Source organism: Oncorhynchus gorbuscha, unplaced genomic scaffold (assembly GCF_021184085.1).
Source record: "Oncorhynchus gorbuscha isolate QuinsamMale2020 ecotype Even-year unplaced genomic scaffold, OgorEven_v1.0 Un_scaffold_1069, whole genome shotgun sequence".
NCBI lineage: Eukaryota > Metazoa > Chordata > Actinopteri > Salmoniformes > Salmonidae > Oncorhynchus > Oncorhynchus gorbuscha.
The window spans coordinates 37,501-49,760 of record NW_025745963.1 but is presented as its reverse complement, the minus strand read 5'-3'; the positions used below and the strand labels follow the sequence as shown (position 1 = coordinate 49,760).

At 44.9% G+C, this 12,260-nt stretch overlaps 1 protein-coding gene and 1 non-coding gene across 2 annotated transcripts; one reads left to right on the top strand and one right to left on the bottom strand.

Moving 5' to 3' along the window:
* Positions 1-2,016: 2,016 nt before the first annotated feature.
* LOC124021163 (ras-related protein Rab-11A-like) lies at positions 2,017-10,414 on the bottom strand. Its single transcript, XM_046336514.1, has 5 exons — positions 10,229-10,414; positions 9,077-9,272; positions 3,760-3,956; positions 2,813-2,893; positions 2,017-2,596 (listed from the first exon to the last, which is right to left on the bottom strand). Exons 1-5 carry the CDS (start codon positions 10,266-10,268, stop codon positions 2,460-2,462), a joined length of 651 nt encoding a protein of 216 aa, XP_046192470.1. The 5' UTR covers positions 10,269-10,414; the 3' UTR covers positions 2,017-2,459.
* A 192-nt stretch (positions 10,415-10,606) lies between these two features.
* trnaq-cug lies at positions 10,607-10,678 on the top strand. Its single transcript has one exon. It is a non-coding gene; the product is annotated as a tRNA-Gln (tRNA).
* The last annotated feature ends 1,582 nt before the right edge of the window (positions 10,679-12,260 follow it).

Genomic DNA, 12,260 nt, shown 5'->3' with positions numbered 1-12,260 from the left:
AATGGAATGTCCTCCCTGACCGACTATAATGCTAGTCACTTCCTGTTACAGACATCTCCAACTATGTTTTTAAAGAAGTCTGTAATTATGTACGCTCAATTTATCCAAGAGAGTTCAGAAATGTTTAATGGATAAACTTCTATATGATTTCACCACGGTCACCGTCTAGCCAACTGCATGCTCTGGGCAATGGTAGTGTTCCACATTCAGTCAGAGAGTACTGATAACTCAGTCAGAGCGTTCCGATAACTCAGTGATAAATTCAGTCAGAGCGTTCCGATAACTCAGTCAGAGCGTTCCGATAACTCAGTCAGAGCGTTCCGATAACTCAGTCAGAGTTCCGATAACTCAGTCAGAGAGTTCCGATAACTCAGTCAGAGAGTTCCGATAACTCAGTCAGAGAGTTCCGATAACTCAGTCAGAGAGTTCCGATAACTCAGTCAGTGCGTTCCGATAACTCAGTCAGAGCGTTCCGATAACTCAGTCAGAGCGTTCCGATAACTCAGTCAGAGCGTTCCGATAACTCAGTCAGAGCGTTCCGATAACTCAGTCAGAGCGTTCCGATAACTCAGTCAGAGCGTTCCGATAACTCAGTCAGAGAGTTCCGATAACTCAGTCAGAGAGTTCCGATAACTCAGTCAGAGTGTTCCGATAACTCAGTCAGAGTGTTCCGATAACTCAGTCAGAGTGTTCCGATAACTCAGTCAGAGTGTTCCGATAACTCAGTCAGAGTGTTCCGATAACTCAGTCAGAGTGTTCCGATAACTCAGTCAGAGTGTTCCGATAACTCAGTCAGAGTTCCGATAACTCAGTCAGAGTTCTGATAACTCAGTCAGAGTTCTGATAACTCAGTCAGAGTTCTGATAACTCAGTCAGAGTTCTGATAACTCAGTCAGAGTTCTGATAACTCAGTCAGAGTTCTGATAACTCAGTCAGAGTTCTGATAACTCAGTCATATTTTAAACCAAGATTTTAAAAAACATGCGAGGCAGCAAAGCGGTGCCATGAAGTGACATCATCGTCATCATCATCATCATAACATGCTAAGCTAACCTGCCACAGACTGACTGTAAACAAAGTGACGAATACTGTGTCCCAAATGGATCCCTATGGGCTCTGGTCCCAAGTAGTGCACTATATATCGTAGGGCATAGGGCTCCATTTGGGACACGTTTAAAAGTTTTTTTTTTTTTTTTTTACAAAGCTGTTGTTCCTCTACGTGTTAGGTACTTTGATGCCTGCCCTGTCTGTCCATTGGCATGGTTGAAGCCATCCGCAAACAGATCTAATGCCACAAGTCTTTACTTAAGCTATTTACAGCAATCAGATCAGTTGTCAAACTCCACCTATCGACAGGGACCAGGGAGCATACATTCTATCTAGTACACTGTGCTTAATACATCCACATGTTTGGAGAAACCTACCGCTGTCAAACATGACATTATACTAAAGAGAGAGGGAGGGAGCGAGGCTAACTGATGGGAGGGTGGGGGGGGGGGGGTCGTAGACAGATACACATCAGAGCATTCTCAGTGTGATTTAAATACATACACGTTAGTAGGAAATATGATACAATATTTGAAGACAAAAAAAACATTTAAAAAAAACATAGGTAAAAAATAATAATTGAGGAACACACAAAATGGAAGTCATAAATTGAAGAAAATGAAGAAGATAAAAAAATCAGATGAATATATTAAGACATTTCTCTGTAAGACATGTCAGAGCATCAACAGTATTACATCTAAGTGAGAAATATAAATGACTTCCTGTCTGAAAAGGTTCCGCTGGGGAACACGACTCCAGACACCTGACTAGGCTTCTCAGATCATGATCAGTAGGGAGGGAGAGGAGGAGGGAGAGAGGAAGAGGGAGTTGAGGAGGGAGGGAGAGGAGGAGAGAGGGTGGGAGGGAGAGGAGGAGAGAGGGAGGAAGAGGGAGTGGAGGAGAGACGGAGCGAGGGAGAGGAGAGAGGGAGGAAGAGGGAGTGGAGGAGGGAGGGAGGGAGGAGGGGGATTGGGGGAGGGAGGGAGGGGAGGAGAGAGGGAGTGGGGAGAGGAGAGGGAGTGGGAGTGGAGGGAGAGGAGGAGAGAGGGAGTGGGGAGAGAGAGGAGAGAATGGAGGAGGGCACTACTCCTATGAGAGTAAGTGAGTGCATCTGGTTAACCTCACCCTGAGAGCCGGGTGGGCCAAACTCACACATTTGAGAGACCATTTAATTGGTTCTAAAGGGTATATGAGGGGGTAGAGGTGGGGGTACAGGGTATATAAGGGAGTAGAGGTGGGGGTACAGGGTATATGAGGGAGTAGAGGTGGGGGTACAGGGTATATGAGGGGGTAGAGGTGGGGGTACAGGGTATATGAGGGGGTAGAGGTGGGGGTACAGGGTATATAAGGGAGTAGAGGTGGGGGTACAGGGTATATAAGGGGGTAGAGGTGTAGTGGTAACATGGGCGGGGCTAGATGTTCTGACAGCACTGCATCTTTGGTTTGTTCTCAGTGGGCTGCACCTGGATGTTGACCACATTGTTGCTAGGAGACATGTCGCTCTCCTGACGCTCTGACATCTGCTTCTGAGAGACGATACGATAGATTTCTGATGGAGGGGAGAGGGAGAAGAGAGAGATGATTAGGTCGTATCCAGTCTGTCTTGCCAAGATAGCAGATCAAATCAACAGGTGTGACCACACACACACACACACACACACACACACACACACACACACACACACACACACACACACACACACACACACACACACACACACACACACACACACACACACACACACACACACACACACACACACACCTGTCAGAATGGTCTGGAAAGCCGTTTCAACGTTGGTGGAATCCAGGGCTGACGTCTCAAGGAAAGACAAACCGTTTTTCTCTGAAGGGGAACAAACAAAGTCAGAAAATAAGTTAGAGACTGTACCTGTTATGAAACAAACAACTCCCTAAGTTAGAGACTGTACCCGTTCTGGAAACAAACAACTCCCTAAGTTAGAGACTGTACCCGTTATGGAACAAACAACTCCCTAAGTTAGAGACTGTACCTGTTAGGAAACAAACAACTCCCTAAGTTAGAGACTGTACCCGTTCTGGAAACAAACAACTCCCTAAGTTAGAGACTGTACCCGTTCTGGAAACAAACAACTCCCTAAGTTAGAGACTGTACCCGTTAGGAAACAAACAACTCCCTAAATTAGAGACTGTACCCGTTCTGGAAACAAACAACTCCCTAAGTTAGAGACTGTACCCGTTCTGGAACAAACAACTCCCTAAGTTAGAGACTGTACCCGTTAGGAAACAAACAACTCCCTAAATTAGAGACTGTACCCGTTCTGGAAACAAACAACTCCCTAAGTTAGAGACTGTACCCGTTATGGAACAAACAACTCCCTAAGTTAGAGACTGTACCCGTTCTGGAAACAAACAACTCCCTAAATTAGAGACTGTACCCGTTCTGGAAACAAACAACTCCCTAAGTTAGAGACTGTACCCGTTCTGGAAACAAACAACTCCCTAAGTTAGAGACTGTACCCGTTCTGGAACAAACAACTCCCTAAGTTAGAGACTGTACCCGTTCTGGAACATTCCACAGGAATGAATGCATAAAAAGTGACATTAAAACATACATTTTTGTGAGACCGCAGCATCATCAATGAAGGAAAGTAAAAAAATATATATAAAAAAACAGAAATGTATCTTTTTCAGTGTCTGACACGTGTTCAGAAAGGACGAGGCATCTCTAACCTGCGAAGGCCCGAGCCTCGTCGGTGGGCACGGCCCGGAGGTGACGCAGGTCACTCTTGTTGCCAACCAGCATGATGACGATGTTGGTGTCCGCATGGTCTCTCAGCTCTTTCAGCCACCGCTCCACATTTTCATAGGTCAGGTGCCCTAAGGCGATGTCATAGACCAGCAGGGCCCCCACCGCGCCTCTGTAGTACCTGCACCATGACATCATCAACAGTGGACAAAGAGGTCAATTTTATCAATAAAAGCCAGCGTACCATTATAGCCATTTTAATAACAGGGCACAAATAGCTTTACAGTACCCCGGTCTAGACCCTCAATGAGCTTTACAGTACCCCGGTCTAGACACAAATAGCTTTACAGTACCCCGGTCTAGACACAAATAGCTTTACAGTACCCCGGTCTAGACACAAATAGCTTTACAGTATATCTAGACACAAATAGCTTTACAGTACCCGGTCTAGACACAAAGAGCTTTACAGTACCCCGGTCTAGACACAAATAGCTTTACAGTACCCCGGTCTAGACACAAATAGCTTTACAGTACCCCGGTCTAGACACAAATAGCTTTACAGTACCCCGGTCTAGACACAAAGAGCTTTACAGTACCCCGGTCTAGACACAAATAGCTTTACAGTACCCCGGTCTAGACACAAATAGCTTTACAGTACCCCGGTCTAGACACAAATAGCTTTACAGTACCCCGGTCTAGACACAAATAGCTTTACAGTACCCCGGTCTAGACACAAATAGCTTTACAGTACCCGGTCAGACACAAATAGCTTTACAGTACCCGGTCTAGACACAAAGAGCTTTACAGTACCCCGGTCTAGACACAAATAGCTTTACAGTACCCGGTCTAGACACAAATAGCTTTACAGTACCCCGGTCTAGACACAAATAGCTTTACAGTACCCCGCTCTAGACACAAATAGCTTTACAGTACCCGGTCTAGACACAAATAGCTTTACAGTACCCCGGTCTAGACACAAATAGCTTTACAGTACCCGGTCTAGACACAAATAGCTTTACAGTACCCCGGTCTAGACACAAATAGCTTTACAGTACCCCGGTCTAGACACAAATAGCTTTACAGTACCCGGTCTAGACACAAAGAGCTTTACAGTACCCCGGTCTAGACACAAATAGCTTTACAGTACCCCGGTCTAGACACAAATAGCTTTACAGTACCCCGGTCTAGACACAAATAGCTTTACAGTACCCCGCTCTAGACACAAATAGCTTTACAGTACCCCGGTCTAGACACAAATAGCTTTACAGTACCCCGGTCTAGACACAAATAGCTTTACAGTACCCGGTCTAGACACAAATAGCTTTACAGTACCCCGGTCTAGACACAAATAGCTTTACAGTACCCCGGTCTAGACACAAAGAGCTTTACAGTACCCCGGTCTAGACACAAATAGCTTTACAGTACCCCGGTCTAGACACAAATAGCTTTACAGTACCCCGGTCTAGACACAAATAGCTTTACAGTACCCCGGTCTAGACACAAAGAGCTTTACAGTACCCCGGTCTAGACACAAATAGCTTTACAGTACCCCGGTCTAGACACAAATAGCTTTACAGTACCCCGGTCTAGACACAAATAGCTTTACAGTACCCCGGTCTAGACACAAATAGCTTTACAGTACCCGGTCTAGACACAAAGAGCTTTACAGTACCCCGGTCTAGACACAAACAGCTTTACAGTACCCGGTCTAGACACAAATAGCTTTACAGTACCCGGTCTAGACACAAATAGCTTTACAGTACCCCGGTCTAGACACAAATAGCTTTACAGTACCCCGGTCTAGACACAAATAGCTTTACAGTACCCCGGTCTAGACACAAATAGCTTTACAGTACCCCGGTCTAGACACAAGTAGCTTTACAGTACCCCGGTCTAGACCCTCAATGAGCTTTACAGTACCCCGGTCTAGACACAAATAGCTTTACAGTACAACGGTCTAGACACAAATAGCTTTACAGTACCCCGGTCTAGACACAAATAGCTTTACAGTACCCCGGTCTAGACACAAATAGCTTTACAGTACCCCGGTCTAGACACAAATAGCTTTACAGTACCCCGGTCTAGACACAAATAGCTTTACAGTACCCCGGTCTAGACACAAAGAGCTTTACAGTACCCCGGTCTAGACACAAATAGCTTTACAGTACCCCGGTCTAGACACAAATAGCTTTACAGTACCCCGGTCTAGACACAAATAGCTTTACAGTACCCCGGTCTAGACACAAATAGCTTTACAGTACCCCGCTCTAGACACAAATAGCTTTACAGTACCCCGGTCTAGACACAAATAGCTTTACAGTACCAAGGTCTAGACACAAATAGCTTTACAGTACCCCGGTCTAGACCCTCAGTGAGCTTTACAGTACCCCGGTCTAGACCCTCAATGAGCTTTACAGTACCCCGGGCTAGACACAAATAGCTTTACAGTACCCCGGGCTAGACACAAAGAGCTTTACAGTACCCCGGTCTAGACCTCCAATGAGCTTTACAGTACCCCGGTCTAGACACAAATAGCTTTACATTACCCCGGGCTAGACACAAATAGCTTTACAGTACCCCGTTCTAGACCCCCAATGAGCTTTACAGTACCCCGTTCTAGACCCCCAATGAGCTTTACAGTACCCCGGTCTAGACCCTCAATGAGCTTTACAGTACCCCGGTCTAGACCCTCAATGAGCTTTACAGTACCCCGGTCTAGACCCTCAATGAGCTTTACAGTACCCCGGGCTAGACACAAATAGCTTTACAGTACCCCGGGCTAGACACAAAGAGCTTTACAGTACCCACGGTCTAGACCTCCAATGAGCTTTACAGTACCCTGGTCTAGACACAAATAGCTTTACAGTACCCCAGGCTAGACACAAATGAGCTTTACAGTACCCCGTTCTAGACCCCCAATGAGCTTTACAGTACCCCGTTCTAGACCCCAATGAGCTTTACAGTACCAGTGTCTAGACCCTCCAATGACTTTACAGTACCCAGACTCTCAGAACATGATAGTACAGTGGCTGAAAAAAACTGGACTCCTATCCACTAGAACATGATAGTACTGTGTCTGACTGGACTCCTATCCACTAGGACATGATAGTACTGTGTCTGACTGGACTCCTATCCACTAGAACATGATAGTACTGTGTCTGACTGGACTCCTATCCACTAGAACATGATAGTACTGTGTCTGACTGGACTCCTATCCACTAGGACATTATAGTACTGTGTCTGACTGGATGGTTTTGGTTTGTTGTTGTTATTAGCCTACTATACTGCAGAACCTATGATATGAAGCTGGTGAACGGAGGTGCGCCAACTAACTCCGACAGTTGAACTTGAGGTGCGCAAGAATGTTTTAGGCCTACCAGAGTTACTCCTATAATCTAACAATAAAATGCGTGTATATATTATAAACCCAGGGTCGGAAATCGACCCTGCTGCACGAGCATGCTTTTACACAGGACCTCGGGCTCGAAAGTCGAGGGTTCGAGACCTGCTACTTGCTGTTTCATTACATTGGTGTCAGAAGTGATTGGACCTTGCATCCACGACAGTGCGTGTGCTTGGCCGGTGAGCGCGTTCCTGTAATGTAATGAAACAGCAGGGAGCAGGTCTCGAACCCTCGATCTTCGAGCCCGAGGTCCGGCGCGCTATCGACTGTGTAAAAAGCATGCTCGTGCAGCAGGGTTGATTTCCGCGCTTATAAACCGTCCATTTTAAATTCAGGCTGTAACACAACAAAATGTGGAAAAAGTCCAGGGGTGTGAATACATTCTGAAGGTCCTGTAGAGATTCTTCACCTCCAGCTCCACAGGTCACATGATGGTAGAAATGGTTCAAATTGATTTCAGTTTTCCTTCATTTAAATCACCGGCCACTAGGATCACCACGTCTAGATTATGGCTTTATACAGCTGGTTGAGTGTGGTCTTAGTGCCAAAATCAGATTGTGGTGGTAAATAGACAGCATGCAATGCCCCGATGCAATGCCCCGATGCAATGCCCCGATGCAATGCCCGATGCAATGCCCGATGCAATGCCCGATGCAATGCCCCGATGCAATGCCCCGATGCAATGCCCGATGCAATGCAACGGCCTGATGCGTGCAACGGCCTGATGCATGCAACGGCCTGATGCATGCAACGGCCTGATGCAATGCAACGGCCTGATGCATGCAACGGCCTGATGCATGCAACGGCCTGATGCAATGCAACGGCCTGATGCAATGCAATGGCCTGATGCATTCAGTGCTCAAATCTCAGACAGCTGAACTGTGAAAAGGACAATTATTGTTTTAGCAAAGTAAAAAACAAACCAATAGGCTATGAAGTTTTGCATATAGGACACATCGAAACACAAGGAATAGTCTTATGTAATTAGTTATAGGCTGTTTTAAAGGACATGTAAATGAGGCTCATTTGACCAACATCCCTAGTTTATTGATGGCGCTGGCTACATTAGTGGCCGGCCTAATGGCTTACACACCGAATGCAGACGGTCCTTTATAGCTCCGTTGGTAGAGCATGGCAATGCCAGGGTCGTGGACTCGATTCCCAGGACCACCCACAAGTAAAATGTAAATGGTATATGGAATATATTACATGACTGTAAGTAGAGTCTGCTAAATAGAATATATTACATGACTGTAAGTGGAGTCTGCTAAATGGAATATATTACATGACTGAGTGGAGTCTGCTAAATGGAATATATTACATGACTAAGTGGAGTCTGCTAAATGGAATATATTACATGACTGTAAGTAGAGTCTGCTAAATGGAATATATTACATGAGTAAGTGGAGTCTGCTAAATGGAATATATTACATGACTGTAAGTAGAGTCTGCTAAATGGAATATATTACATGACTAAGTGGAGTCTGCTAAATGGAATATATTACATGACTGTAAGTAGAGTCTGCTAAATGGAATATATTACATGAGTAAGTGGAGTCTGCTAAATGGAATATATTACATGACTAAGTGGAGTCTGCTAAATGGAATATATTACATGACTAAGTGGAGTCTGCTAAATGGAATATATTACATGACTAAGTGGAGTCTGCTAAATGGAATATATTACATATAGATGACCGGTAACTTTCTCAAATAAATACAATTCTTCCCAAATAAATACAATTCTTCCCGGTCTCTTGTCCAGCTCCAAATCTTCCTATTGTAAACTCTGGATCAGCTTTACCTTCCCCAATCCTAACGTTAACCATTAGTGGGAAAAATGATAAACTGACCCCAGATCAGCATCTAGGGGCAACTTTACCCTACAGCATACTCACGCCGAGGTGATAGCCCGGTAGCGCTCCTGTCCTGCAGTGTCCCAGATCTGAGCCTTCACCGTTTTCCCATCCACCTGGATACTGCGGGTGGCAAACTCCACTCCAATGGTGCTCTTACTTTCCAGGTTAAACTCATTCCGGGTGAAACGAGAGAGCAGGTTGCTCTTGCCAACACCCGAGTCTCCTATCAGAACCACTGGAACACAAAATGAATGGCTGATGGATTCAATGCAATAAAATCTTTATTGACCCCAAAGGTCAGGGTTAGATTACACACACACACACACACACACACACACACACACACACACACACACACACACACACACACACACACACACACACACACACACACACACACACAATTTTTTCTCTGCCTCAAGGGCCCCTACGGTTTTGGCCCCCAGGGCTTCAACCCATGTTAGCTCCTGCATTAATCAGGCCCTGCCAGCAGGTCAATGTGTAGCGATTACATGGGGATATGACATAGTTACATCAGGTGTAGCTACAAGATTCCATCACATAAAATATCTGACCATCACCAATTCACTTTTGCAGTGACACTGTCAAACATCCACAGTGGTGTGTAGCCAACGTTAAATTCTTAGTTTTATGCGCTTTATGTTAAACCAACGTGAAATAGAAAACAACAAAACAGATAGCCACAACACATGACATATGTCAAATTTAGATTAAACAGCACAGAAAAAAAACAGGAAAGGGAGATTATAACATCACATTATTTATCTACGGATGAATGTAGCTAGATAATAACCAATGTTCGTTGCATGTAGCTAAAATAACCAGCTGGCTAGCTAATCTAGCTAATCTAGCTATCTCGGGAAACACCCCGACCTCACTTAATCATACAAAAGTCAGCATTGTTTAGAAACAGCTGCTAACCTATTAACGTTAGGCGTTTGGGTACCTAACGTTGCAATCCAACTGCTTCACAATTTATGTTTATAATTTATCATCAATATGTAGTTTTCGTTTATAAAACAAATAATGTATCCGAGCTATTCACACACCTATATCATACTTCACAGACACAAATGAAAAGGTTTCACTGTTAACGTTAGCTAAACAGCTGCCTAGCTAACGTTAGCTACCTAGCTAGCTTTGATATCGAGGATCATGCTGTAATGTTACCTTTAAACAGATAATCGTATTCATCATCTCTGGTTCCCATTTTCTAAAAGATAAATATTTCGTTTGTATAAACTGTTTAAAATGCGACGATTTAGCAAATAGATTTTGAAACACTCAGCTAGCTAACGGCGACGGGTCTGTTTTCAGACTGACACTTCCGGGATTTTGTTGTGACGTTGGCTTGCTATGGGAGGCGGAGCAACAAAAAAGCAAACCAACAGCCGATATGCATTGCTACTATATGAATTGCAGACACTTCAAATAAAAATGCACCAGTGAAGTACTAGTCCGCCACAGAAAATAACCACTACAGTGCAGTGGTATTCTTATTACATAGATAACAGTTATATACATAATATGGAAGGAGTTGGAGCACGGGGTTCTATGGTGTAATGGTTAGCACTCAGGACTCTGAATCCTGCGATCCGAGTTCAAATCTCGGTAGAACCTATGTTTTTATTCTCTCAGAAACGGCGCAGATCCACAGATAAAGACATGTTCTGATGAGAAAGCCGATCAAAATACACTACTTTTATAAAACATCACGAATACCTGCTCATTCCATGACTTAATCAGGTAAGTCCAGTTCAAAGCTATGAACCCTTTCTGATGTCACCAGGAGAAGACACGTTAAATAAGGAATTCTAAGCCTCGAGACATGGAATGTGTTTCAGTGCTTTTCAACATGGTATGGTAGTAGATGCCAGTCGCACCGGTTTGAGTGTGTCAAGAACTGCAACGCAGCTGTTTTTGTTTTGACACTCAACAGTTTCCCGTGTCCACCACCCAAAGGACATCCAGACAATTTCAATCAAGAATGGTCTACCACCCAAAGGACATCCAGACAATTTCAATCAAGAATGGTCCACCACCCAAGGGACATCCAGATAACATGACACAACTGTGGAAAGCATTGGAGTCAACATGGGCCGGCATTCCTGTGGAAAGCATTGGAGTCAACATGGGCCGGCATTCCTGTGGAAAGCATTGGAGTCAACATGGGCCGGCATTCCTGTGGAAAGCATTGGAGTCAACATGGGCCGGCATTCCTGTGGAAAGCATTGGAGTCAACATGGGCAACATGGCATTCCTGTGGAAAGCATTGGAGTCAACATGGGCCGGCATTCCTGTGGAACGCTTGGAGTCAACACCTTGTAGAGTCTATGGCCCTATGGCCCGACGAATTGAGGCTATTCTGAGGGCAAAAAAAATGGGTGCAATTTAATATTAGGACGGTGCTACCAATGTTTTGTACACTCAGTGTGTACCTCCACATAAAAAAAATCATGATGAAATAAAATATTGGATTTGAAGAATAATGTGATTTACCACTAGGTGGCAGAATAGTTCTGATTAGGCTTCCTTTCTAGTACTAAACTCCACGGGGAATTATAATTATGAGAGGATCAAGGGCTAGGCTATCTACACTGACGAAAAATATAAACCCAACATGTAAAATGTCGGTCCCATATTTCATGAGCTGAAATAAACGATCCTGTAAATTTCCCATATGCACAAAATGCGTATTTCTCTCAATCTTTTCTTCACACATTTGTTTCCATCCCTGTTAGTGAGCATTTCTCTTTTGCCAAAATAATCCATCCATCTGACAGGTGTGACATATCATATGCTGGAGAATCATGCTCTTCTCTGATGAATCCCAGTTTCAACTGTACCGGGCGGACAGCAGACGTGTATGGCGTTGTGTGTGAGAGCGGTTTGCTGATATCAACGTTGTAAACAGAGTGCTGCATGGGGGTGGTGGGGTTATGGTATGGGCAGGATGGGGGTGGTGGGGTTATGGTATGGGCATGATGGGGGTGGTGGGGTTATGGTATGGGCAGGATGGGGGAGGTGGGTTATGGTATGGGCAGGATGGGGGTGGTGGGGTTATGGTATGGGCAGGATGGGGGTGGTGGGGTTATGGTATGGGCAGGATGGGGGAGGTGGGGTTATGGTATGGGCAGGATGGGGGTGGTGGGGTTATGGTATGGGCAGGATGGGGGTGGTGGGGTTATGGGGCAGGATGGGG

What these genes read in the sequence shown, in the direction of transcription:
- LOC124021163 (XM_046336514.1), bottom strand. Translation starts at nt 10,268, where the DNA reads ATGGGAACCAGAGATGATGAATACGATTATCTGTTTAAAG. An exon ending in ATACGATTATCTGTTTAAAG is followed by an intron (nt 9,273 to 10,228) that starts GTAACATTACAG and finishes TTTGTGTTCCAG; the next exon opens with TGGTTCTGATAGGAGACTCG. An exon ending in CGAGGCTCGGGCCTTCGCAG is followed by an intron (nt 2,894 to 3,759) that starts GTTAGAGATGCC and finishes GTTCCCCTTCAG; the next exon opens with AGAAAAACGGTTTGTCTTTC.